The 26,365-nt window shown below is 38.9% G+C and overlaps 1 protein-coding gene across 2 annotated transcripts in view; it reads left to right on the forward strand.

Moving 5' to 3' along the window:
• Positions 1-26,365, forward strand: part of TMEM245 (transmembrane protein 245) — a 79,644-nt gene that overhangs the window by 14,327 nt on the left and 38,952 nt on the right. The window contains exons 4-10 of one of the 2 annotated variants that reach the window (XM_015092997.3): positions 7,374-7,490; positions 9,785-10,009; positions 11,154-11,323; positions 14,320-14,343; positions 19,578-19,682; positions 22,632-22,714; positions 23,773-23,863. In XM_015092997.3, coding sequence (XP_014948483.2) covers positions 7,374-7,490; positions 9,785-10,009; positions 11,154-11,323; positions 14,320-14,343; positions 19,578-19,682; positions 22,632-22,714; positions 23,773-23,863 — 815 coding nt within the window. The remainder of the gene's footprint in view (positions 1-7,373; positions 7,491-9,784; positions 10,010-11,153; positions 11,324-14,319; positions 14,344-19,577; positions 19,683-22,631; positions 22,715-23,772; positions 23,864-26,365) is intronic. The other variant, XM_027964135.2, reaches the window with a different exon arrangement.

Below are 26,365 nucleotides of genomic sequence, written 5' to 3' on the forward strand. Positions count from 1 at the left end.
CTTAAGGGGCGCTTACTTGATATTTCTTGGAACCCCAAGATAACGTAGGGAAAAAATGTTAAGTGTCTATCATATTTTCCAGTGTACTATCTTTTTTAATCCACAAACAAAACAACACCCCCTCCCCAACCTTACAAAATAAGTATCTACATTTTTTGGGGTGAAGACATTTAATAATAGGTTAACTGACTTGCCCATAGTCCCACAGGTGACCCCTCGAGCTAAAATTTGAATCCAGTTCATTGGCTCTCACCTACTCCCCGTGTGCTTTCCTTTCACCTCTGACAGTCATCAGCCCGCCTGAAACAGTATCGACTGATCGCTGAGTGGTTGTCTCTCTCGCCCTCAGTTGCAGTTGCCCATTCCTTCAGTCTTGATGTTGGCCCCGGTGGCTCACTGCAAGTATAGCACCTGGTTTCTCTGCCTCCTGGGTCTCTGAAGTCCTACCTGGCAGAAGCCTGGGATCCAGCTTTGGTGTGTTCCCTGGACCTGGGAGAGTAGAGGGGCATGAGCAGAATTGTCTCCTGTGGGTGAGGCCCCATTAGGCTCTTAAAACCTGCCATCTCTCTTAATTTTCTTAGTACTCCAGTGTGATTAGTATTATGTTTGTGGGACTTCCCTGGTGGTCCAGTGGTTAAGAATCTGCCTTGTAATGCAGGAGACGCAAGTTCAGTCACTGGTCACGGAACTAAGACCCTACATCCTGTGGGGTACCTGAGCCCATGCTCTGTAAGTAGAGCCTGTGCGCCACAGCTAGAGAATCTGTGAGCCCAAAGAAAAGATCCGCGTGATCCAACAAAGATCCTGCAGGCTGCAACTAAGACCTGATGGAGCCAAATAAGTAAATGAATATATTTTTTAAAAAGTATGCTTGTTTTACTGGAGAAGGAAATGGCAACCCACTCCAGTGTTTTTTCCTGGAGAATCCCATGGACAGAGGAGCCTGGCGGGCTACAGCCTGTTCATGGGGTTGCAAGAGTCAGTCATGACTTAGTGACTAAACCACCACCACCCCCATACTTGTCTTACAGATGAAGAAAGCTGGCCATTTACTATGAATATGAGAAGTGCTTCTTCAGCAGCTAGGCAGACAAACATAAGATGTATCTTAAATACCTGGACACCCAGGATGAGATGTACAGACAGTTACACCTGGGCCTGCTCCTCCTGGGATTGCTCATTGTTTATGAGTGCCCAGAGATAATCTTGATAAGGAAGCCTTTCCTTGTCACCTTGTTGGGGATAGCATGTGATATGAAGAAACAAGTGTTGTCCAGTTAAGCCCAAATTGGAAAAAGAAAAAGAGTAAACTGAATTTTCTTACTGCTTATCTGTCCTTCCTCAATTCAGTTACGTAGACCGGGAGATACTCCTAGTGGTCCATATCCAAGCTCTTATTGCAGTGAAGTGGTACTAGAAGCCACTGAGGAGGAGATGTATTTTCCACACTTGTGATGGAAACAGAAGCCGTCTTCAAGGGGAACTTTATTTACATGCTGGGAAGAGTCTACTTGATATAAAGGGCCTCCTTCCAGTAAGCATCTTTGGAGGTATTCCCGGAAACTTCAACTAGCCCTGTGAAAGAGAAAAAATTAGATCCAGTTTCTCCTTATTTAGACCGGCTTCCAAATATATTTGCCTCTGTTATTAAAAAAGCAGTTATTTTGCCCATTGTTGATTTAGCCATATCTACAGATATCTGAACATGTGATGTTTTTCTTATATACCAGACCATGAGTTTCTGTCCGCTGGTGCTAGGCTGCTAATGTGGGTGGCCTGCTTATTTAGATTTGTGTGGGTTCCTGCCCTTTGGGCTTCCAGTTAATACTGGCCCAGTCCCTGGGTGGATTGACACTTGAAACCTTGGATGCTCTTTCCTTTCTTTGTTTATAGTCCTTGAGTCTCAAGATTATGTTCCCTCCGTCTGTGTGCTTATTTTTAGCTAGGGCTTTTTTCCCAGTACCATGACTGCCTAGATGCTCAGTCCTGGCATTCTTCTGTCTAGTTTATCAATTCTCTGCCCAAACCCTTGGGGTTTTTGAAATGCAGAAGGATATTACTAGACAAAAGTCATTTAAGTACATATCTGTTCGATGAGTAAGAGCAGTTGCCAAATCTTACATCCCTAATTTTCAAATCTGCTGATTTTCTGTGTGTGCTGTTCCTTTTGCTGCTTTGTGGAGTTTCAGGCGTTCTGAAACTTTGCTGAGTCCTTTGTGTGTTAACTAAGATGATACTGCATTGTGTTCATTAACTTAGCTAAGATTTATTAAATATTTATTGTATATTTTAGTGACATCAGCAAGTTGAAGAAAGAGTTTTTAAGCCCTAGTTGTGAGGATTTAATCTGTTGGTCTTAACTTTTCCTCAAGCTTTTTAGTGCCGATTGTATGGTAAGATGTTTTTCACAACTCTGGAGATCTAAAAATGTAAGGATAAGACTTAGGGAAATGGCTGTAATATAAAGCAGAAAGGGGATGAGAGGTGCAGGCAAATACTATAGGAGTGCTAGTGGCTTTGCTTGTAGTTTATCCTGTTAAAGCCAACAGTGTTGATATAGATGATGGTGACGATAGTATCATTTATTGAGTCAATTTCTGTTAAGTCCTGCCTACCAGGCATTGTTCTAAGCACTTTTTAGGTATTGTTTCAGTTAACTCTCACATGAGATAGGAATTTACATACGCTACATTTGACACTTGAAGAGACTAAGGCACCTAGATCCTAAGTCACCTGCCTGTTGTCATCCGACAGATAAGGGCTAGAGCTGAGGTTTGCACCCGGGCGGTCTTGCTTCCTCACTGTGACCCCAGTCACTGAGCTGCCCGGCCTCTGCATAGTCAGTATGAGCCCTTCCGTCCTCGGCTCCCATGTCCTCCTGCATCCCCCTGTCTCTCCGCCCTTACCATTGGACCCTGTGTCTCATGCTCACTAGACTTCTTAGAGATCTCTGAATAGTACACTCTGCTTGTTCTTGACTTTGTGTCTTTACACTTGGTTTTTTTGTCTTCCAGGAAAACTTTTCTACCTCGGTCCTCTAAGAGACCAGCTTCTTCGTTTCTCCACAAGACGAACTTGTTCTGTCATCTTTATCTGGCTACCTTATGTAAATGGACTTCAAGGGTGGCATCTTTTACCATTCTCGTTAGATAGTCCCTTTGGAAACTCTTCCCTGACCTCCCAAGCAGGGGAGGTCAAACATTCTACACTTCCATCCAGCTTAGCTCTTAACATGTGGAATCATAACTGATAGTTTAGTGTGGGACTGAGCTTGAGACTACTTAGTCTCTCAGCCCAGCACGTAGCCTAGTCACCTGCTTGTGAATGAATGCTTGTTGCTGTTTAGTTGCTGAGTCATGTCCAACTCTTTGGGACCCCGTGGACTGTAGCCCGCCAGGCTCCTCTGTCCATGGGATTTCCCAGGCAAGAATCCTGGAATGGGTTGCCATTTCCTTCTCCAGGGGATCTTCCCTACCCAGGGCTCAAACCTTCATCTCCTGCATTGGCAGACGGATTCTTTATCACTGAGCCACTTGGGAAGGCGACTGAATGTTTAGTGGGGGTTGAGAAGTATACAGTTCAGTTCAGTTCAGTCACTCAGTCGTGTCTGACTCTTTGCGACCCCATGAATGGCAGCACGCCAGGCCTCCCTGTCCATCACTAACTCCCGGAGTTCACTCAGACTTGCCCATCAAGTCAGTGATGCCATCCAGCCATCTCATCCGCTGTCATCCCCTTCTCCTTTACACCAATGTACAAATGCCCAAATGGGGTGGGTTTTTTCAGCTAACCTGAAAGCCCGTATTTGAGGAACTGTAAAATGATCTTGTTATTTTGGAGCTACCTAACCACCAAGGGACTTCTTGTCAGTCTCTCAAAGATGACTCACCACTTCATCTTTCTCCCTTGTGAAGGGTGGGTGTAGTGATTGAGGGCCTGGGATTAGTCTTCAGTCTCATGAGAGAATTCTTCAAGTTTTGACTGGAAGCATTTCTCCCTTTATCGTGCTGTCCCAGGCCATTAGTCATTAGGTGTTCCCAACCTTTGCTCTTAAGTGGAGCCCAAGAAATCTTTTGTGGGCACCCAAGAATCTAAGACCTCTCGAGTCTCTGGTGTAATCAGTGTGTGTTAAAGATTTCTGTTTGACAGTCTGAAAAGCACTTTGATGTATCTAAAATCTCCATCCATTTCCCCCACATGCGTCCTGTCTGATCATAATCTGGAATCTTGGGGGATCATGGTTGCATCCTTTATTATTTCATCACCAAATCCGGTCAGCGTTGACTATCCCTTGTCTCTTCAATGCGGCTACTTTTCCCAGCTTCTTCCCTGTTAACCAGGGCAGACCATGCTGTCATCCTGTCTTGCCTGTAGTGTTGCAGTAATGCATCTTCCTGTACCCCCTCCTGGTCTTCTCTAATCTGTTCTTGATCAAACAGTAAGAACGATCCTTTTGAATCCCTAAAACTGATTATTTACAGAGTTGGGAGATGTGGTCATAAAAGGGCAACATAAGAGATCTTTGCAGTGACGAAACTTCTGTGTCTTGTATCCATGCTGACACTCTGATTGTAGTAATGTGCTACAGTTTTAAAAGATATTACCATGGTGGGGAAGGGGACACTGGATAAAAGATAGACAGGATCGCTCTGTATTATTTTGTAAGACTGCATGTGATGTTACAATTATCTCAATAGTATTTTAAAAAAAAAAAACTCTTCAGTGCTTTCCTACTCCTTTGGGATAAAGACTAAAGTCGTTTAGTATGGTCTTCTGTGACTTTCATCATCTGGCTTGCCATCTCTGTGTTCCAGACACACTGGCCTTTCAGTGTCTTCAACATGCCAGCTTATTCACTTACAGCCTTCTTATTCTCTTCCTTCTGTCTAAAAGATTATACTTTCCTTTGGTTAGTTCCTCCTCATCTTTTGTATATCAGCTTCATTTTTATTTCTTAAAGAAAGGCTTTTCCTGATTTCCCAAACTAAGTCAGATTTCTTCAGTTAGGAACTCATAAAATACCCAGTATTTTTCCTTTATGGCAGTGATCATAATTTGTATACATTTGTTTATTTGTGTGGTTCTTTGATTCGTATTTATCTCTTTAACCTAACTCCTTTGGGGCGGGGTCTGTATTTTTATTCTCAGCTTTCAATACAGTGAGTAATGGAAACATGTATGAGACGAAAGATACTGTCTTTCTCTCTCAGCCCTTTTTCTCTTTTTGGCATCAAAACAGCCCTTAAGATACCGATGCCAGGAGAATAGGTCCCAATCCAGATATCTAATTTATGCTCTTCCCAGATAATAACTTTGGATTTCTCTTGTTTTGTCTAAAATAAGCCTCTTTCAGGTTACGAAGACATTTACTAGAGGAGGGATAGGATGTGACTGGGCAAGATGGGTGCTCTTGCTCCTGAGAGCTGAATCTACCGAAGAGCCATCTCAGGCACTGCCTGCTTACCTGTGAGAGGTGGCCAGCCTTGGATTTGTTGGGTATATGAAGTTTATCTGGAGCTGTAATTCACTGACCTTCTGAAAGTCATGGCTCTTTTCATTGGCCTGGCAGAACTTTATGTTGTCACACTGAATATCAGCCTACTGAAAGGTCCCAGCTGTATGAATGTGGGCGTATGTATGATTTGGTGACCAAGAACGCTTGTTCTTAGTTGGGCAATGGAATTCATGCCAACTAGTCTTAATAGAAAGGGGTATTGGTCAGCATAAAGAATTTGTACACACAGAGTTTTTGGACAGATCAGACAGTTGAGCTTGGACCTGACATGCAGAAGCAATGCAGCCAGGAGAAATGCTCAGCAACCCCCAAGGACCGTCTGAGCAGAAGTGCCACGTAGTGTTGCTGCTGCTGTTTGCCACAGAGCCGGAGATCAGACGGCAGAACCTCTGGAACGTCTGCTAAGTTCCTGCAGGAAAAACACGTGTCTCCATGACTGTGTTTGACATGAGAGCTTCCAAATTACAGTGAGTTGCTGAGGGCTTCCACGTCTGCACAGGCGTGCTTGCACTGGTATCCACTACATCACAGGTGGAGCGATGGCTGCAAAGGAGTCCAGGCAACAGTCTTTAGCTTTCCAGTCTCTAGGTACAGGAATGCACACTGGAACCAGGCGTTGGGTGAGCTAGTCCACATCGCCTGCCATAGCACATTAAAGGCTGATCGTTACACAGACCTCATTGAGTGTGAATGTGTTCCTGGATCTAGGTTAAACTTGGTTTACACCTGTTAGATACTTAACACGAGAACCTAGATTGTGAAACGGGGTAGTGATGATCTTCTAGATTTTCAGGTGGTAGATTTTGTCTGTGATGAATTATGGACTTTATAGATATTCAGTTGACCCCTGCACCATGTCAGGGGTAGAGGCAGTGACTCCCCCATGCAGTCAACTGTGAACTCCTATCTCTGCTTCAAAAAGGAATTGATAAATGACTCACCCAAAAGCAGGAAGCTGAAACAGCCTGGGTAGAATCGGAATTCAAATCCTAGTTCCACCTGTGATCTCTCATTGAACAAAAGCTTTTCCTGATACTTAAAGATCTGTGAAATGAAAATACAGATATTATAGTTATTGGGGAAAAAACCCACATATATGTGGACCTGCACAGTTCAAACTCATGTAGGTCGAGGATTGATGGGACATGATTTTGTGTGAGACCCATACATTTGCATATTCAGTCATGAAATGTTGTTATTGAAAACAGGTATGGGCTCTTTTGGACTTCCCATTGGCGCTAGTGGTAAAGAACTGCCTGCCAGGGCAGAAGACATAAGAGATGGGGGTTCGATCCCTGGGTCGGAAAGATCCCCTGGAGGAGGGCATGGCAACCCACTCCAGTATTCTTGCCTGGAGAATCCCATGGATACAGTAGCCTAGTGGGCTACAGTCCATAGGGTGTCAGAGTCGGACACGACTGAAGCGACTTAGTATGCACGTGGGCTATTCCATACTGTACTAGGAGTTATTAATACAAAGGAAAGTAAGTCTGCATTCAAGAAGCTCATAGACTTGGTGTGGCAGTGTTTTTCAGCAGAGATGTACATTAATATAAGCCTGTGAAGTGAAAGTACAAGTGTGGCATTTCGTGTTTATGTCTACTATCTTCCACATGCACCAGCATCAAGTTCCCAAATGAGAGAGAGCGAGAATCCAGAAACTTGCCTTTTTAGCAGACTTTACTGTTGACTTTTAAGTGCTGTCTCTTGATGAAGAACCACTGGTCTAGTGGGTCAGTAATAACCATTTTGTTTTATTGCTGTTGAAAAACTAAGGACTGTGTTTCAGTTTGCAAGTTATTTTACATTTTTTTTTATTGCCTTTAAAAAGCTTTTTAACTGCATGCTTGTTTTACAGGAGCAGAGTTACCAGGACAAGTTATCTCCATGGCAGCTTCTACTCTAGCAACCTTGGCCATCTCTATCACAGGGTATGAATCAAGCACTGAGGACCACACCTCTACCCAGCCTGCAGGTGACTGGTCTTGTGAGAATGCGTTCAGAATCATTCTGGAAAATGGAATGTACATAGAGCATAAAATTAGGAGAGACACTGGCATCACAAGATGCTACTTACTGGTCCTTCATTTTTCTCTCTGGTTCCTATTTTTGCACTTTTTCCCTTCTATCTTTGTTTTCATGTATCACTTTTTTCATTCATTTAATTATTTATCTTCTTAAGTTTCTTATCTTGATTCTTCATTCTTTCCTTTTTTTTTTCTAAAGGGCTTTTCTTATTTTTCTGTCATTCTTTCTCACTGTCCTTTCATTTTATTTTCCTTTTCTTAAAGACCCATTTACTTTCGTCTATATTTTCCCCTACTTAAGTCCTTTAATTTGCCATTTCTTATACAACTGTCAATTCTCCTCCATTGTTCTATTTTGCTCTCTTTATGTTGCATTTTTTGGTCATTGTTCCTTTTCTCCATCTCTTTCTTTTGATTTTGATTTTCCATCTTCCAGTCATTCATTTCTCTGGCATTTTTTGCTTTTCTTCTTAAAGTTTGCTTTGCATGCCTCTTGCTGTTAGTACATTGACTGTTTGCCTTAAAACAGAATCCTCTAGTTATTTTGGACACAGAGCTCCTGTGAGATCCAGCTAGTAGTTTTATACCAAACTCACACAGAATTCAGGAATGTAAAGGTCTTGTCTGTCTGTGCCAAGAGGCCCATTAGTGCCGGAGGTTTGAGAGTTAAGGAATTGTTTTCATGAGCTCTCCTGGAAGAACTCACTTTAGAGAAGTCTTAAAAGAAGGGGTCAGCTAAGAAGAAGGCATTTCGGGTAGTAGGAAAACTTACTTTTCGTACACATTAAATTATGTTTTCAGAGTAGAGGGGGGATGATGTTTTGGTCATGGACTTAACTATTCTTATGAATATCTGCCACATTCAGCAACATAAAGTTTCCAGATTAGGAAGACATTCAGAGAGCAAACAGAAGTGTGTTATAATTAGCTTGATGTTTAGCCCCAAACCTCTGGGTAGAATGTTAGTTTTCATGAGATGAGCTGACTTAAACATGGTCCTAGTTACATCAGTAGTAAAAATGTACTCACAGCTAAGCATCATTACAAAAAACAAAAAAAAACAACAAAAAAAACACTAAAGAAATTATAGTAAAGCACTCACAGGGCTATTTTGGGGTTACTTATGAAAGTTATGAAATAACAGGGAAGGCATTCTTAGAATAAAGACTTAATGAGTACCTTCTACATGTCAGGTAATATTTTTTTGCACTAGGAATTCAGTGGAGGGGAGAGCAAGACAGACAAGGTCTTATTTCTCCTAGAGTCGGCATTCAACTGAAGGGAGAAAGTGGGAAAGGTTCTGAGTGGAAAATGATACAACTGTGTAAAACTGTATAAAGAAAATGGTGTAAATAGGGTGTTGAAATTAAGGGTGTTTGTGTTTTTTTTTAAATTTACCTAGACTTTAAGAAATATGATATACTTTTATTATTAACTTTTTTTAATAGAAGGCAAAATATAGGTTTTAGGATCTTACTCATTGCCATCATTGTGATGTATTCTGAGTAATAGTGAAATATAGCAATAGTTGCATTGTTAGAAAGCAGTGCCTTATGAAATAATTCAGTGTGATATCCTATATTTGAAGATTCATTCACTCCCAGCAACCTGTTATTTTTTAATATCTCATTCTAAGAGAAAGATACGCTTCAAAGCCCTGGGTTCTTGTAAGAGCAGCTGGTCCCATTTAGATAAAATGATGCTGGAAAGCCATATTGTTTCAGAAACACATATAAATACATCTACAATAAAGTTAAAAGAGAAGGAATTTTTAGGTAAAGAATTCTGTGTGTTAATATTTATCGCTTTATATGGTTTGAGTAATTTTCATGGGCTAATTATAAATCTGTTACTTTGTCATGTGTTTTTCTTTAGTTTTTTAAAATCTAAATGCTACATGTATATAAATAGAAATGATAAATATGTCATAAAAAACTTGACCAGTGTAAAATATATAAAGTAAAAATAAACCATTTCTCATACTCAACCCTATCTCTCAACAAACTTAAGTTCCTTAGATGTAAACACTGTCGGTGTTAATTCTCCACACCTTTTTTTTTAAAATTATATTTGCAAGCATACATCCGGGTCTTATTTTCTTTTTTTAACCCAGTGTAATCATGCTATCTTAGTACATCTTGAAGGCTTGAACCAGGCTAGCCTAGCTAATTGCTCTGTATTACTATTTATTAATGTGGACCAATATGTAGTTGTTTTTTTTTTTTTTGCTTTTCCTCCTCAGGGACAGAAACCATGGACAGGGGAGAACCCCCTCCAGCACTGTCCTCATCTTCTTCACCCACCTCCCCTACACCAACTCTGGGCAGACAGAGATCTGAAGTTGGAACGTTTCTCAGGAAGAAGAAAACCAGTGACGTCTACTTTGTGTCTCTCCTCTGGGCCATCGTCGGAGTCCAGATCTGGTCAAACCTGTGGATTGTACAGTTGCTGCCAGTGCCTATTGCAGGTAATTGGTTACTGATGATCTTGTCTTGCCTTTGAAGATTTTTTTTCTTTAATTTGTGGATTTTTTTTTTAATGTTTGAGATAACTTTCCTATCTTTTTAAATAAAAAGGAGGAGTAGGCTGTGAACATGATGGCCCCCACAAAGTTTTTACAACTGTAATTACCCTGGACTTATTCTCGAGACCGTAGGAACTTTCTTCCTAGGACCTCTCCAGAGGTTTAAAAATGCTGATGAAGGAACTGTTGACCTGGCATGTAACACTGAGCTCATGGTTCAAAATAGTAAACTGTGAACTGTTAGATTACAAGGCCAGGGCTAAGGACACAGAGCTCCCTGGAGTTAGGGAAATCATAGGGGCTGGGACCAAATTATCTAGGGTCCAAACGTCAAGACAACCCTCACAGATAAGTAGCACTTCTTTCCAGTCCCTCCTTCTTAGTTGGCTTTTAACCCCTGTTTGTTTAACCCCTGTTTAAAGGGAAACCACACTACCCTCCTGCAGAGGGGTACCTTCATATTATAGTTTGAGTAGTTCCCACTGAAATCATGTAGTGTACAGCTGTTTGTAACAGCCCTGGTTGCTACTGAACCCTGGTGAAAGATTCAGATGTACAGAGCATCAAGAAGAGAAATAGAAATACAAATGAAAATGTTACCCTGTGGGGGTATAAAATTATGATGTGTATGGAAAACCTTCTACTTATCTGGTGAGTACACATCAAACATCTAAGGAACAAAATTTGGCAAGAGCAGCTATAATAGCCAAAGAGACAAGGACAGGTCAGAGGTTAGTATGCTTTATCCTGGAATGGTACAGTGTGAGGGTCCAAGATTGTAGTCAGTGAAATCCTCATGATCAAGGTATCTAACGTTTGTATGGGCTTTGAATCCCTGGACCCCTTCAAGGATTCAGACTTCACAGAGAAGGTGGGAGATAGGTAGGTGGAGATTGTGTGGAAAGTGTCCCAGTTCTATCAATCTGGAATATTTTGAACTTTCTTCCTTCCCTCCTCCATTAAACAAAAACAAAACCTATAATCTTTATTTTAGCACTGGCTTTCCTGTTTTAGGAAGGTTTTGTGAAACCGAACCTGTTTGTAATCGCTGTCTTTTGTGTGTGTGTATTTCTCACCTTCCTCACAGTCTGGGTACTCAAAAAGCTTGTTATTCACTTTGGCGTTGTGAACTTCCTGGAGAAGCGCAGCGCTGTGTGGTGGGAGGCCACAGAGCGCTTTCTGAAGGAGCGGCAGCAAGCCCTGGCCCCATGGCCGATCATCGGGCTTGCGAAGTTCTTGTTAAAAGTTGATAGCAAGGTACTGTATTTTCATAACTTGAGCTGCTTTCAAATAGAGCTTATGCATTTCGTTGTCTAAAAGATTCCATTTTATGGTATATCAGTATTTACGTTGTTCTTGCTAATAACACATTTAATGTCTAACTGATGAAATTTAGAGTGATGGATGGGATAGAGGTAGTTTGAATTAAGTGTTGTGTAAGTATTTTTACTATTTAAAAATGAGGGAAAAGGAGCACCTAGTTCAACTCTCAATTTATAAGGACCAAATTGAAATCTAGAGGGGTTAAGTGACTTGCCTAAAGTTATATAGCCAGGTGTAGCTCAGTTCAGTGAATAATTTTGGATAATTCTCATGTGTCAGATAGCATAAGTTTTAGGGAAAACCAGATGAATCCTGGAAAACTAGGTACAGAAGCTCTGTTTTAGTGGGGAGACAACAATCCATTAAAATGTAAAGGCTGTGCTAGTTTCAGAAGCTGATGTTAGGAGCATAGTCTCTGAATTCAAACTTCAGATTCAGATCCCAGTTCTCCTGCTCATTAGCTCTGTGATCCTGGATGAGTTTTGTAACCCTTCTGTGCCAATGAATAAAGTATAATAGCAAGTATATCTCACAGAATGGTAGGGAGGGTTCAGTGAGTTATTACATGTTCAGTTCCTAGACTGGGATCTGGTACACTGTAAGCTCTCTAAGTGTTAAGCCGTTGTTATAATTTGAGGGGAGAGGTGTATACAGCATACAGTGGTAGTACTGAGCAAGAAATGAAATGACTCACTGTTGATGAGCAGTGGGAAAGGTGATACCAAAGCAAATTTTGATGCACTGCCAGGAGTTTATTAGAGAGGCATGGCAAGAAGAGCGGGTAAATGGAGCAAAGGGTACAGGGACTCCCACAGAGTGAGTTCTTAGTGAACAAAGTGGGATATATGAAATGGTGATTAGTGGGAGGCAGAGCTGGAGAGTCAGGCAGGACTGGATCGAGAACACCTTTTTGTGTGCCGTGCTGTGCAAGCTGGACTTTATCACAGGGCTGGTGACTACTTTTACTTTTAACAGGTCCATCCGTGGCTTAAGGTTGGAAAACACTGTTGGATGAAGCAAATGTAGATAGAGACAAGAACAGTATCTGGAGTTCATGTGAGGGGGAGGAAGTCAAAGGAGGTGCAGGGGGTACATATGTTTAAGAGATTGCTTGGTTGTCTTCCAGAAAGTCTGCTAGTTTTAATTCCCACCTCAGCAGCATATGAAAATGCCCATTTCTTTGAACTCTTGCCGGTACTCAACATTATGGTATAACAAAGTCCATTTTAGTTTTGTAAAAAGAAGTATCTCAGTGTTGCTTTAATTTGAAAATTTTAAAAATAACAGTTGAGTTGACCATTCTTTTATTTGCTTCTTGGCTGTTTATATTTTTCTTTTTTAATTTGCCTATTGTGTGTGTGTGTGTGTGTGTGACTTTTGTGACCATGATACGTGGCTTGTGGGAATCTTAGTTCCCTGACCAGGGGTTGAACCTGGGCCCTTGGCAGTGAAAGTACAGAGTTCTAATCACTGGACCACCAGGGAAATCCCTGCCTATTGTGTTCTTATTAATTTTTTTCAATTTTTAAAATAAGAATCTAGGACTTCTCACAGATTTCAACATGTTTATCACATCTCCCTGATTAAGGTGAAGTTTTATCTTATTAGAGCAGATTTATCGCTTCAAGCTGTTTAAAGAGGGTGACTCTTACACAGTTAATTTCTTTGTCTTACCACTATCAGATGGCGTAAAAACTAAGTCCTATTTTCAGTGTTCCCATATACTTGTACTGGGAACACTTCATTTAGGACAACTGTATAGTTGTGTTGGTTGAAATTCCAGGGGCATCAAAAAGCATTTGTTAAGGGTTAGTCTTGTAAAAGTTTGTCATTTTTATTCTAATTTATATGTCAGTCTGTTGTTCTTCAGGAAGAGAGACAGTAAAATGAATAAAACTAGCATTTTCTGTTACATATGATACATATCAGAAAAAATGGGTATCACAAATTGAATATTTGTTCAGTTATAATTGATGCCAAAATTATGTTTTATGTATAATATATATGGGGGTCCTGCTTTGGGGAATAAATCCATTTTCTGTGTTTCTATTTAATTTCAATTGATTGGGGCCAACGTTGAAATGATCCATCTAGAGAAGGTTGTTCGAAGTGTGTGTCCAAACATGTACTAGGTGTGCTAGGAATAACTGCAAAGAGCATTTAGTCATTCAGATGAAATTAAGCTTTTTAGTCTTTATGCTTTTTATATCACTAATAATGCTTTAAATCCTATGTTTGCTGATTTTTATTTTATGTGACCATTAACTAGCATTAGTTATTATAGTGCTAAATATTGTGAGGTGTAGATGAGGTAATGCCTATGTGAAAAAACAGCAGGATATTGCATACATAGAAAAATGCATGCCTAAAAAATTGGAAATAGAAGAAAACGCGCCTAATATGATCAGAATCTTAAATATGTCTCCTTTTTGGCCAAGTGTTCACTGTTCCAAATGAGCACTGAAATGTTTTACTCTAGGAAACGTAAAATAAGTGCTATTATAAAGCTGCAACTACAAAGTTCAATGAAAATGTAGTGTGTGAACAGGAGTTAGTTTACATAGGGACTGAAAATCCTTTTAATGCATGGTATGTGAAAAATCTTAATCACCGCTTTGATCTTTGGAATTTGGTATGAAAGTTTAAGCCTGTAAACATTCAGGTTATCTTTATGTACTTTTGATCATTGAATTTCGAACAAAGTTTGTGGTTATCATCATTTCAATCGTGGGTCTTAAAGGAATACTACATTCACTTGATTTCGAAACTTTGTTAAAGCATTTCAGTTTTTTTCCCAGTTTTTCCTTTGTCTGAGATAATTTCCTCCTCATGCTCTCAGTGACTCTCTCTTCTTTTCATACTGTTACTGCATTCTCTAATGATATGCCACTGTTCTTATCTTCTCTCTCACCTTTACCCCTATCCTCAAGCTCTGGCACTGGCTAAATAAGAAGGTAAATGAACACCCGGATGTTGATTTTTACTACTGAATTCTGTAACTTCCCCCCCGTATCTCCGTTCTCACCCTGTTTCTGTTCATATGTCAGACTAAGTTTTTGTTTTTTAAAGTTCTAATTATAAGCTATGGAAGGTCGTGAAGCATTAATGTTGCCACAGTGCAATTTGCTAAAAACTTAAAGCTATTTATTTAGGACGTGGATGGTATCTCCTTACCTGAGTGTGTTGACATTCGGTCTCATGGTCCTTTTGTCCACAGTAACCCCTAGACCTTTTCAGCTCTATAAATGTGGTCCAGCCTGATACTCTCGTCTCCTTTGATGTGTGAGAGCATTTTAGGCAAAAGTTACTGAAAAGGAAAGAGAACTCTTTATGGCTACTTTTTCTATAAATAACACCACAGTTTTTTAAAAAAGACTTGTGAAATATTTGTATGATTCTCTTGGCCCATAGTGTTTTTTGTCTTTTTTTTTTTTTTAATAGCTAGTGTTTCAAAATTTTATTTTTTATCTCAAAAAACGGTGTAGTCATGGCCCATGACATCTAGTTTTATGTATTTCCCAAAGTGTGAGGTTGTATCTATGGTCAATGCCTCACATGATTGGCATGGAATTTTCAGTAACTTAAATGAAGCCTAATCCAGATAGATTTGGAGTACCGTACCTTTGATATATAGTACACATACAGTATTTCTGACAGTGTTATCACATCCCTAGGGCAGATAGCAAAAGATGATATCATTCATGTATATTGTCATTAAGCACGATAAGACCTCAAAAATCTTCAGTGAAAATATTATAGCAGGCCTCAAGAAAAATGTGTTACCTCTTAGAAATAGTTCAAAATGAGGCTCTTGCGTGTAAAGATTAGAGTTTCATTCTTTCTGTTGAAAGAGAAGAAAGGGAGACTTATTGACAGTGCTTATTACACTTTTAAACTTTGGATTGAAAATCAACAGTGCGTAAAATCAGCATACACAAATGCAAACACACATACACAAATGGCTCTGTGTACCTCGCTCTGCAAAACAAATATGAGTAAATGAGTTCAATCCTTGGCAAATGATAGTGCTACAGAATAAGTTATATTTTCTTACTTTGATTAAAGTAGGTGGTCTTATGTATTTCCCTACTTTGTTTTTATTGAAATGAAATTGTTCTCAAGAGATGAGAGAAAGGAGAGCTGAAGTCATTAGGTTCAATCTGATTTAACCTCTGGTGACTTGAGTTAGGTTACCTAATTCATAGCTGACTGACTGTGAATTAGTTTTAAAAGATTCTCAAGGAGTCAGGTAACCTTTTCCTTTTCTTTGATTCTGGGTAGCATAGGTAAAGTATTGGGGTAGAGTTGGAGTAACTGCTGTAACTTCTGAGGGCCTGTGCCCCGGGAAAGCACATAAATAAATTGAAGTCTGTTTTGTTACATATTTCATCCAAGGGCAGAAAATTTGCAGCATTGGGTATTGGTCTTCCAAGTTCAAGTGGAGTGAATTAGAAACTAATTCAAGAGAAGTGAGCGTGAGAAACACGGCCGTGATTAATTGAAATGTAACTGTTTCTTGAGACTTAGTTGTTTTATTTCTCAGTATTTATTATTTGCACTGAGACTGCTAGAATTAGGTTAAGAAAAACAAAGCAAAATAAAAACCTACATGTCCAGAATAATGCATAGAAAACTCGGTAGTGGAATGGCAATTTCTTCATAACTTGACAAAGAAGGCGAGTCAGTTTAGAAGCCTCAGAGTATCTTTTGATATAACTATGTATTTACTGACATTTCTACATTTAAAAAAATGCATGCCCTTTATTTATACTTAAAACATTCAGAATGTCATTTTAAAAGTACTCCCCTTCTACTTTTAGAATATAAAGTCTCAAACCTAAAATAAACTGGGAAATAAATGGAGCAGGGTAGGGATCAACAGGCAGTGTGGTTCCCCTTGCTTAAAGCAGAGCACAGCCTCATGGGACAGCGCCTCTGGCATTTCTTTACGAATTCTCTCCTTCATCTCCTTCCCCTTCTCCTTCGCTTCCTCTGACCACATTTCTCTTTCTGTGTCTATGAGTTGCAGTTTCCTTATGAGTCTTGTTCCATTCACTCTTTTAGGAGGTTCGTTTCCTCCATAAGTTTTCTATCCTCTGATTGTTTCCTCTCGATTGGCCCTTGTAGTTCTCCACATTTTTAAGTCTTTCCTGTCTCTCTTTTCCTCTTTTTCTTCTTTTACTTTTGCTATCTTCCTTTTTGCCTGTTTTCTCACCTTATCTTAGCTGGCCATATGTAAATAGAAACCTCCCCCAACCCCCGCCATACACACACCTTTTGCTTGTGTATGGAACATCTTAAGCGATTTTATTTACAGACCTGCCTTGGAAATGCTGTGGGTTGGGTTCCAGACCACAGCAGTAAAGTGAATATTGCAATAAGGCAAGTCATATGGTTTTCTTTGGGTTCCCAGTACATATAACATTTGTACTGTACTGTAGTCTGGACTTCCCTGATAGCTTAGTTGGTAAAGAACCTGCCTACAATGCAGGAGACCCGGGTTAGATCCCTGGGTCAGGAAGATCCGCTGGAGAAGGGGAAGGCTACCCACTCCAGTATTCTCTCCTGGAGGATTCCATGGACTGTATTATACAGGTCCATGGGGTCGCAAAGAGTTGGGCAGGCTAAGTGACTCGCTTTCACATACTGTAGTCTGTTGGGCTTAATAGGTGGTGCAGTGGTAAAAAGTTGGTGACTGAGTTGGACACATGTAGTCTATTAAATGTGTAATAGCATTATGTCTGCAAAATTATATAAACCATAATTAAAAATACTTTATTGCTAAAAAAAAAAGACTAAACATCATCTCAGCTCTCAGTGAGTTGTGGTAGTAACATCAAAAGTCACTGATTACAAATGACCATAGTAAATATCATAACAAAAAAGTTTGAAATATTGGAAGAATTACCAAAATGTGATAGAGATACAAAATATGCAGATGCTGTTGGAATAAATGGCACCAATATACTTGATCAATGCAGGGTTGCCACAAATCTTCAATGTGTAAAAAGGCATGTTATTTACAAAGCACAATAAATTGAAACACAATAAAACGGTTCCTGCCTGTATTTTAAATCGTCAATAAAACATCTAACCCTTAGTATTATCTCTTGAAAATAAATTTTTATTTAGGTGTCTCTTATTCCAGTCCTTAGGTATATAGAGCTTGTGATAGGAAAATTCTACCCTGGCTTGAAAACAAAAGTTTGACTTTTGTAATGTTGTTGTACATAATGTGTTTGTAAATATTCCATGTTTTATATGTTAAAAATACTCAGATATAACTTTAGATACTTTCCAAATAAAAACATCTTTTATGTTAATGTATTTCAGGATGTGAATTTTCTAAAAAAAAAATTGAGGCCCCTAAGTTATTTTCAGAAGTTGTAATTTGTGAATACCCAATCCAATCTTAATTCTGATATTTTCTTTATTTTGGCTATTCAGATATGGATTAACTGAGCTTTTACCACATGCTGTGCACTGATAGGTTTTGGAGGTACAAAGAGGAATCATGCAACACTAGCTCTTTACTCAGGAAACTTTCAAAAACTAGATGTTGAGTTAGTTTCTGATTGTGATACTTTTCACTTTCACCGATTTTAGAACTTACATTCAAAATATGACCTCTGACCTTCCATATCTTAGAAACTTGTTATTACTTTCTTTAATCTCTGCATTGTCTTTGATGCTTTGGTAGCATGCACTGAAAATTAACTCTTCTGTTTGAAAGCTGTAATTGTCAAGATAAAAATGCACTGTTTATCTTTGAGTTCACTGTAGCATCGATCTTTTGGTGACAGTGTCCTTCCTGAAAGATAAGGAAGTGCAAGCTTATAATCTTTGAATAGAAAGCAGATGTTTTAGAAGACATGCTATTTTAACCATCCTTCTTTGCTCTTGGATGTTTAACTGTTTGGAGAGCATAATTCATATTTAAAAGAAGAGTAACTTACTCATCAGTGCTTATGTTGGGATGGAGGGGTACATTGTGGTATTCAATCATTAGTCTGGTTGTATTTTTGAAATGTTAATTGGTAGCTTTGCATGGCAGGAATTCTAGAAATCTGTCCAGGTTAGATAGTCTGAAAACAAGTTTTAGAAAATGTAGGATTATTTGTGATTGTGAAAGATGAGAGAAGTTATACTCAAAGTAGAATGTCTAGACACAACTGAGCAACTTCACTTTCACTTTTCACTTTCATGCATTGGAAAGGAAATGGCAACCCACTCCAGTGTTCTTGCCTGGAGAATCCCAGGGATGAGGGAGCCTGGTGGGCTGCCCTCTATGGGGTCGCACAGAATCAGACACGACTGAAGTGACTTAGCAGCAGCAGCAGCAGTGGCATTTTGGAAAAGCATAATTTTTATTATTGATTAAGAGATGACCACTGCATTAATGATTATTTTTTATTTATAGTCAATTATAATTTGTCATAAAGCTTATGGTTTAAAAAGAATAGAAATTTCAAGTGGATTTCTTATTTTATTATGAAATATTTCAAATATAAAAGGATAGAAGAGCACCCACATGCCTGTCTTCCAGTGTGACAAAATATTACCTGTGCAGCTGAAGTCTCTTGTGTACCCCTCCCTGATTGTGCATCCGTGTCCCAGCCCTTTTGCTTCCAGGGTAGCTATTATTCTGAAATTGGTATTTATCACTACTGTAACAATAGATGTTATTTGTAACCCTGATGACATTAGAGAAAAAAATATTTTGAATGTAATTCCTATTTTAATTTGCTCCTATTTTATCTGTATAGTTTAGGACATATCTTTATTGTAAGAGTCATCCTTTTTCTAAAGTCGTATCTATTTGCTAATTGACAGTAGAGATTTGAGGTCACTAATGGATTGTCATTATTTAGTTTAGAATGTTTATCAGATCATAAATTCTAATTTGAAATGTCAACATACCACAGTGTGAGAATCCAAGCATAGATTTAGGTTATATTCAAATTGATTGCCTTTTCTTAGAAGTGACAATAATAAGCTCTTTCTATAACAACAATTAACACTGTTAGTTAATTTTCTAAAGTGGCTTATAGCTTTCGCTGCTTTAATCATTATGCCATAGTTTCTGCAATGCTGAATATCCTGTTTTGTCTTCATGATGTTTGAATGCACATGTGTTTTTATTAAGCTGTGCTTGAGATGACTAATTGTCTTTCTCATTTCTGTGCAGATGATCATCTGGTTGGAGAAGATGTTAGACAAAATAATTAGCATTTTCATCATATTTTTGTTAGTGATAGGAACACTTCTTTTAGCCCTACTCCTGACTGCAAAGGTACAGTACAACAATTACTATCACCATTAATAAACTCTTTAACTATTAGAATTTGTTGTATAGATAAGAAGCCAGCAGTTGCATGCGTAGGAAATGTTACTTTGCTTATAAATCATTACAGCATTTAAAGTATTTATGATTTTTGTATTGCTGGTTTTGCCATGAATTTGCCTAATGTATTTTTATCATTAAAATTTTATTATCATAAAAATCCTCTGAGGTAAATGGCAGATGAAAAATGGAGATACTGAGGGAGAAGTGGGTTCTTCTCTCAAAAGGAGAACTATGGTCTGGTCCATGACTCCTAGCGTAGATCCTGTTCACTTATCAGAATTTGGTTCCTTCCTTCATGTCTCATTGTTCTTTCTGCTGATTTACCATTAAGATATTTCTGGAAGGACTTTCCAGATCCTTCCAGCTTGCATTTCCTTTCCACCTTCTTAGTTTGGACTGCCATAACAGAATACCATACACCAAGTGTCTTAAACAACAAACATTTATTTCTCATAGTTCTGGAGGCTGAGAGCCCCAGGTGAAAGTGCGAGCATGGTCAGCTTCTTGGTAAAGGCTCTGTTCCTGGTTTATAGGTAGCGGATCTCCCTGTATTCTCACATGATAGGGAGAAAGAACACGTCTGTATTCGTTTAAGGACGCTAATCCCATCATGTCTCCCATCAGGTCTTCCCTGGTAGCTCAGTCAGTAAGGAATCTGCCTGCAGTGCAGGAGACCTGGGTTCGATCCCTGGATTGGGAAGACCTGCTGGAGAAGGAAATGGCAACCCACTCCAATATTCTTGCCTGGAAAATGCTATTGACAGAGGAGCCCTGGTGGGCTGCAGCCCATGGGGTCACAAGAGTCAGACACGACTTAGCGACTAAACCACCACCACCAGTCGCATCATAAGAGAGCCACCCTCATGACCTAATTACTTCCCAAAGGCCCTACCTCTTATAACTATCAACATTGGATGTTAGGCTTTCAACAGACGAATTTTGAGAGAATTTTAAAAAATGTAGTCCTTATTACCCCTCTTTCATCAAAGAAAATCATTCTCCAAAATTCAGCTAAATTTTTTGTCTCTTACTGGCTTTTTGAAAAACTTTTGTAGTCTATCACGGTCTTTATTTTATTTGGACCCTACTGAACTCTGCACCCCAGATTTTTATATGTTGTTTTCAAGAAATTGTGACGCTTGCCTGACATCCTGGATGAGAACCGTTTTCATATAGTGCTGTAGAGATATGGTAGTACCTATTAGCAATAGATAATCTAATATGCAGCAATTAACTAAAGGATTGCACTGTTTGCTACTATTTGACTTCACTTGGAAGTCCTGTTCTCAGTCACTCTTAGCTTCAGTATGCCCTGATCTTATCATTTCCTTCTAACAACCTGTTCTCTCTGTACCTGTTTCAATTAAAATGCAGTTTTTACCTTTTCTTTGGATTTTAATCACATTTTTAGTCACTTATTTAGACTCTACAGACTTGAGAGGTCTGTCTTTGACCTTCCTCTGTATGTTTTTCTAGTTCTTAGAGAAACCTTTCACCAGTATGTAATTCTTTTCCTTTTTTTTTTCTCTTTTCCCTCTCCTATTCTACTTTCCCTTCTTTGTCCCTTTGTGTAGGGTCTTCTTGCCTGCTCATCTCAATTGTTTCATCTTTCTTTTTCTTTGTTCATTGCATGCTTCAGTGAGCTTTTGCTTCCCTGAACTTTGATAACAATTATTAGTGAACCATTTCTCTGTAGTTTAGGACTCACGCAAACTGAGCTTTTAAAGGAAACTTACTGGTTATCTAGTTCATTCTCCTAGCCAGTAAAAGCATCGTTCTCTAAAACACCGTGACAGTATCCATTTGAAGTCTTAATAGATATCTCAAATATAACATGTCAGAACTGAATTCCAGACCCTCCCATGCTTGTCTGTTCTTCTCATTTCAAGTAAGTGACAGCTTCATTCTGCTTGCTCAGGTGAAAAGCCTCAGGGTCATTCTTGACTGCTTTTTTTCTTTTATTAATAGATGCATATCCAGTTTGTCAGAAAATCCTTTTTGCCTCCATGTTCCTAGTATATTTTGGGATAATAGCAGGGTTGAGGATGTTAGGTAATTCCTTTCTCCCTAAAGCAAGGATTAAATGGTATAAAAATTATTATAAACACCATAAGGGCATTGAAAAATGATCAGCCAGGCAATAATTTGAGGAGTGTTTGCTTGTGGAAAACTGCTACTGCATCTGGTAAAAGCATGTAGTTTGTGGCTCTTTTACTTGGAATTACTTATCCTCTTCTGCCTTGTGTGGGCAGAAAAAACCTACAGATTTTCTTATGGGTTGTGGTGGATTTGGTTTGGGACTGGCAGCAGAGAAGCTGTGAATTAAAGAGAGAGGTTCTGGAAGCAAGAGAGGCATAGAAGGGCTGAGATTAATATATCACATTTTAGAATGGTATATGGGAGACCCTAAGGTATCCTGTGAATATTGAAAGCCTAGGGAGATTTGCACATTTGTTGTACCTTTGATTACATTTCTCAAGTTTCACACATCTCAGGCTAAAAGGATGCAGCTTCCTAGTGTGAAGTGTCTGAGCATAACTTTATGCCAGAGTTGTTGGCTGACTGTTTAGCTGTTCAGGTTCAGGGGGAACCCTTGGGGTTTTCAAAAAATAAAAAACACTGAGCAGAGACATTAATGACAGGGAAGACAAACTTTGCAGTTATTACAGGTAAGTTGTTTGCTTACTGAGACAAAATGACAGCTCTCAGAGTTACAAAACAATCTAGAGTTGCCTTGTTATGGATAGTGGCTGTTCAGTGCAGGTCTCTTAAGTTAACTGAAACTAAGATATCTAATTACTTGACGCTTAAAGCATTGTTCCTAGAGTAGTATAAAAGATAAATGTTAAATTGAGTTTAATTTTCATGGATACTCTTTTCTTGTCCATAATACAGGTACATCAAGAGAGTGTACACATGATTGAAGTCACAAGCAATTTGATTAATGAAACTCTAGCAAATCATCCTGAGTGGGCAAAGTAAGAATGTAATTTTGACAAAAGTAGAGATGGATGGCCTAGGTTCTGTCTGTTTTCATGAAGTGATCTTCATTGGTACAGTTACCTTGGAAGAGAGAAGAGTTTGCCAAAACTTTGTGAATGTTGTCATTTTTGCATAAGAATGACATGTAATGGGATGGTGGATGTAATTTTGACAAACAGAGATGGATGGCCTAGGTTCTATGTCTGTTTTTATGAAATGACCTTCATTGGTACAGTTACCTTGGAAGAGAGAATAGAGAAGAGTTTGCAAAACTTTGTTAAATGTTGTCATTTTTGCATAAGAACGACATGTAATGGGATGGAGGGGAGCAGAGGGGAAAGTCCGAATATTGAATTGAGTCTCACAGTTTACAACATGTCTTTGATTTACTAAGCTTTCCCCTACCTTATGTTGTTCGCTGAAGAGTTTATCCCCATTTTACAGATGAGGAAACAGGATCAGAGGTTAAGGGATTCAAGAGAATCCCCCCCATGGCAGAGTCAGCAGCATTCCCATACTGTATCATTTTTTGTGGCAGAGTTGGCAGACTACGGCTCAGAACCAAATCCAACCGCCTATTCCTATAAAGATTTATTGGAACAGCCTACACCTGTTCATGTCATGTTGTCTGTGGCTATTTGGAGGCTGCAGAAAAAAGCAGACAGAATTGAGTAGTTGTAATACAGATCATATGTCCCGAAAAGCCCAAAATATTTACGCCTTGGCCCTTAACAGAAAAGAAAAGTCTGCCAACACCTGTAGGATCTCTTTGCCTACTTGTTTAATTTGGCTTCTGTGAGAGAGTTTTTACGTCTTCGTGGAGAGTGTTCCTAGGATTATGCTGTTCACCTAATTGAACTTGATGACAAATTGTATGGCCTCCTCTTATTTTTTTTAACTACCCCCAAGGTAGTCAGTAATTTAAGTAAGGAAGTACTCTGCAAGTTTTAGAATTGTAAATTTTAAATAATTGTTTAAAAAATTAAGTTCCAGGGATTACTGGTGCAGTACACTATACCAGTTTTTCATTTTTTCTTTCTTTATTTTGAATTAGTTGGCTTCCTGAGGCTCAGGTTGTCCAAAGAGCCCTTAATTCTGCAGCCAACAACGTATATCAGTATGGACGAGAATGGATAACCCACAAGGTAAGAGAAGAGCCTATTTTCACAGCTTTTTCTTTGCAGGGTCTTCATTGGTAGTGACTTCTTGCTTTGATAAAGCAAAAATGGAGATTCTGTTTATAATTTCTGTTATTGAAATAGGCTTAAATCTATAAATCAACAGGCAACACAGGATGAAATAAAACCATCTGGACAGTCCTATTGATAATTGCTGGTAGCTCGAACAATCCAAGAGGCTGGGCATTTGCTTCATGTTCAAAATAGATCTGATTCATTGTTTGTGCATTAGGGCAGAATGATCTCTAAGCTTGGCTGATCAAATATGGCTTTGTGGAGAAAAAATTATTAACACCTATTAAATTTTATTATCTGCTGATAACTGTACTTGACAGTTTCCAATTTGTTTCATTTAATCTTTCCAAGAAACCTATAGTAGTCTGAATTATTTTACCCCCTTTATAGACAAGGAAACAGACTTAAGTAAATTTACTTAAGTAAATTCCCAATGGTCATGTAATAAATTGCAGAGCTTGCTTTCAGACTGAAGACTAATTCTAAATCCTTTGCTCTTTCTACTATGATATGCCAGAAGTGTGTGCCCGGAACTGATTTAAGTGCTTTAATGTGGCACTTGAGATAAACTGTGAAGGAATGGAATGATAGATCCTGGATGAATAGAGAGAAGGAAGAGTGTATTTTAAGAAGGGGTATTTATGTGATCCAAGATATAGAGATAGGCGTGTACTTGAGGAGGTGAGTTTGACTGAAGTTTTGTGAAGGGGAAGCGAAAGGCAGAGGAAAAGACACAGCTCTTGTGGCTAAGAATCAGACTCCATGATACAGATGTGGGACATCACTTTTTTCCCTAGTTTTTCCTGTGGAAATGAAGGTAATTTGTAGTTTCAGTGTATGAGTAATTAGGGTTATCTAGGGATTGCCAAAACTTGTTGCACTGAGATGTGTGCCAAAAAATTCCCTGTTTAAAATGCAAATTCAGAATCTAAAAAACAAAAGGTATCTTGGAAATTACATTGTGTATACATGCCTACTCAGTTGCTCAAATGTGTCTGATTCTTTGTGACCCCAGGGACTGTGGCCTGCCAGGCTTCTCTGTCCATGGCATTTTCTGGGCAAGAATACTGGAGTGGGTTACCCTTTCTTCCTCCAGGGGATCTTCCCGACCCAGGGATCAAGCCCGCATCTCTTGTATCTCCTGCACTGGCAGATGGATTCTTCACCACTGCGCCACCTCTTGGAAATCACACTATACATAGAATAATCTGCTAACCTAAGGACAGAATCGTGGTCAAGTTAAAAGTTAGGAGAAAGACGTGTTACTGATTTTCCTGGGTCCATACCAGATAGCCAAATCCACTGTCACATGGAAGTTTTAAAGAAAATGTTTATTGAGTAAACAAAAGATAAGTACAGTTGACCTTGAACAATGTGGTGGTTAGAGGTGCTGACCTTCGCTGTAGTTGGAAAGTCCCTGACTTTACCGCTGGCTCTCATGTACCTGGCTCTGCATTCTTAGATTCAACCAACCGCAGATCTTGTGCCTCTGTAGTACATATTTAGTGAGAGACATTCACATGTAAGTGGGCCTGCACTGTTCAAACCAGTGTTGGTCAGGGGCCCACTGTGTGTGGATCCACCTCTCAGAACCGTCATGGAAGGGAGACCGAATATTGCAGAGGACTGTTAGATGCTTAGATATATGTTTGCCGGACTTATTCTGTGGATAACCTAGCATTTAATTCTTGAATTATCTGTTCAGGAGAAACTTTTATTCTGGAATTCTTACCTATTTGGGAAAATAATAAAGGGAATTTGGATAGCTGGAAGAATGTGCCTTAGATTTTAAAGTAAATTTTTAATTACTTAGAGGAAAAAATAGGTTTGAAACCTTATACTTGAGAGTCTTTAAAATGGAAGACCGCGGAAGAGACATGATTTTCTACAAAAAGTTGAAAAATATTTGAGATCCTGATTTAGGAGGCACAGGGATAATATCTAAAAACAACCATTAAATTGAATGGACAAATAAAATGTGGTTTATCTGTATAATGGAATATTACTTAACCATAAAAAGGAAGTACTGGTACATTTTACAACAGGATGAACCTTGAAAACATTACTAAGTCAAAGAAGCAGTCATAAAAGACCACATAAGTATGATTCCATTTATATAAAATGTGTGAAAGAGGCTTATCTATAGAAACAGAGTAGAGTAGTGGTTTTCAAGGGTAGGAGGATTGGGAAGAAATGGAAGAGTGATTACTAATGAGTATGGAGTTAACTTCTGGGGGCTTGAGAAAGTTCCAAATCGATTGTGGTAATGATTGCATAACTGTGGATGCAAAATAACTGTTGAGTTATACACCTAAATGGGTGAAGTGTAAGGTGTGTGAGTTATATCTCAATAAATTTTTTTTTTTTAAAAAAGAGTCATTGACATTGCAGAGGTAGCTCAGATCTTATCCAGCTAAGAGTCAAATAAGAATTGAATCCTAAGAACTACAGTAT

This window comes from Ovis aries, chromosome 2 (assembly GCF_016772045.2).
Source record: "Ovis aries strain OAR_USU_Benz2616 breed Rambouillet chromosome 2, ARS-UI_Ramb_v3.0, whole genome shotgun sequence".
NCBI classification, from domain to species: Eukaryota; Metazoa; Chordata; class Mammalia; order Artiodactyla; family Bovidae; genus Ovis; species Ovis aries.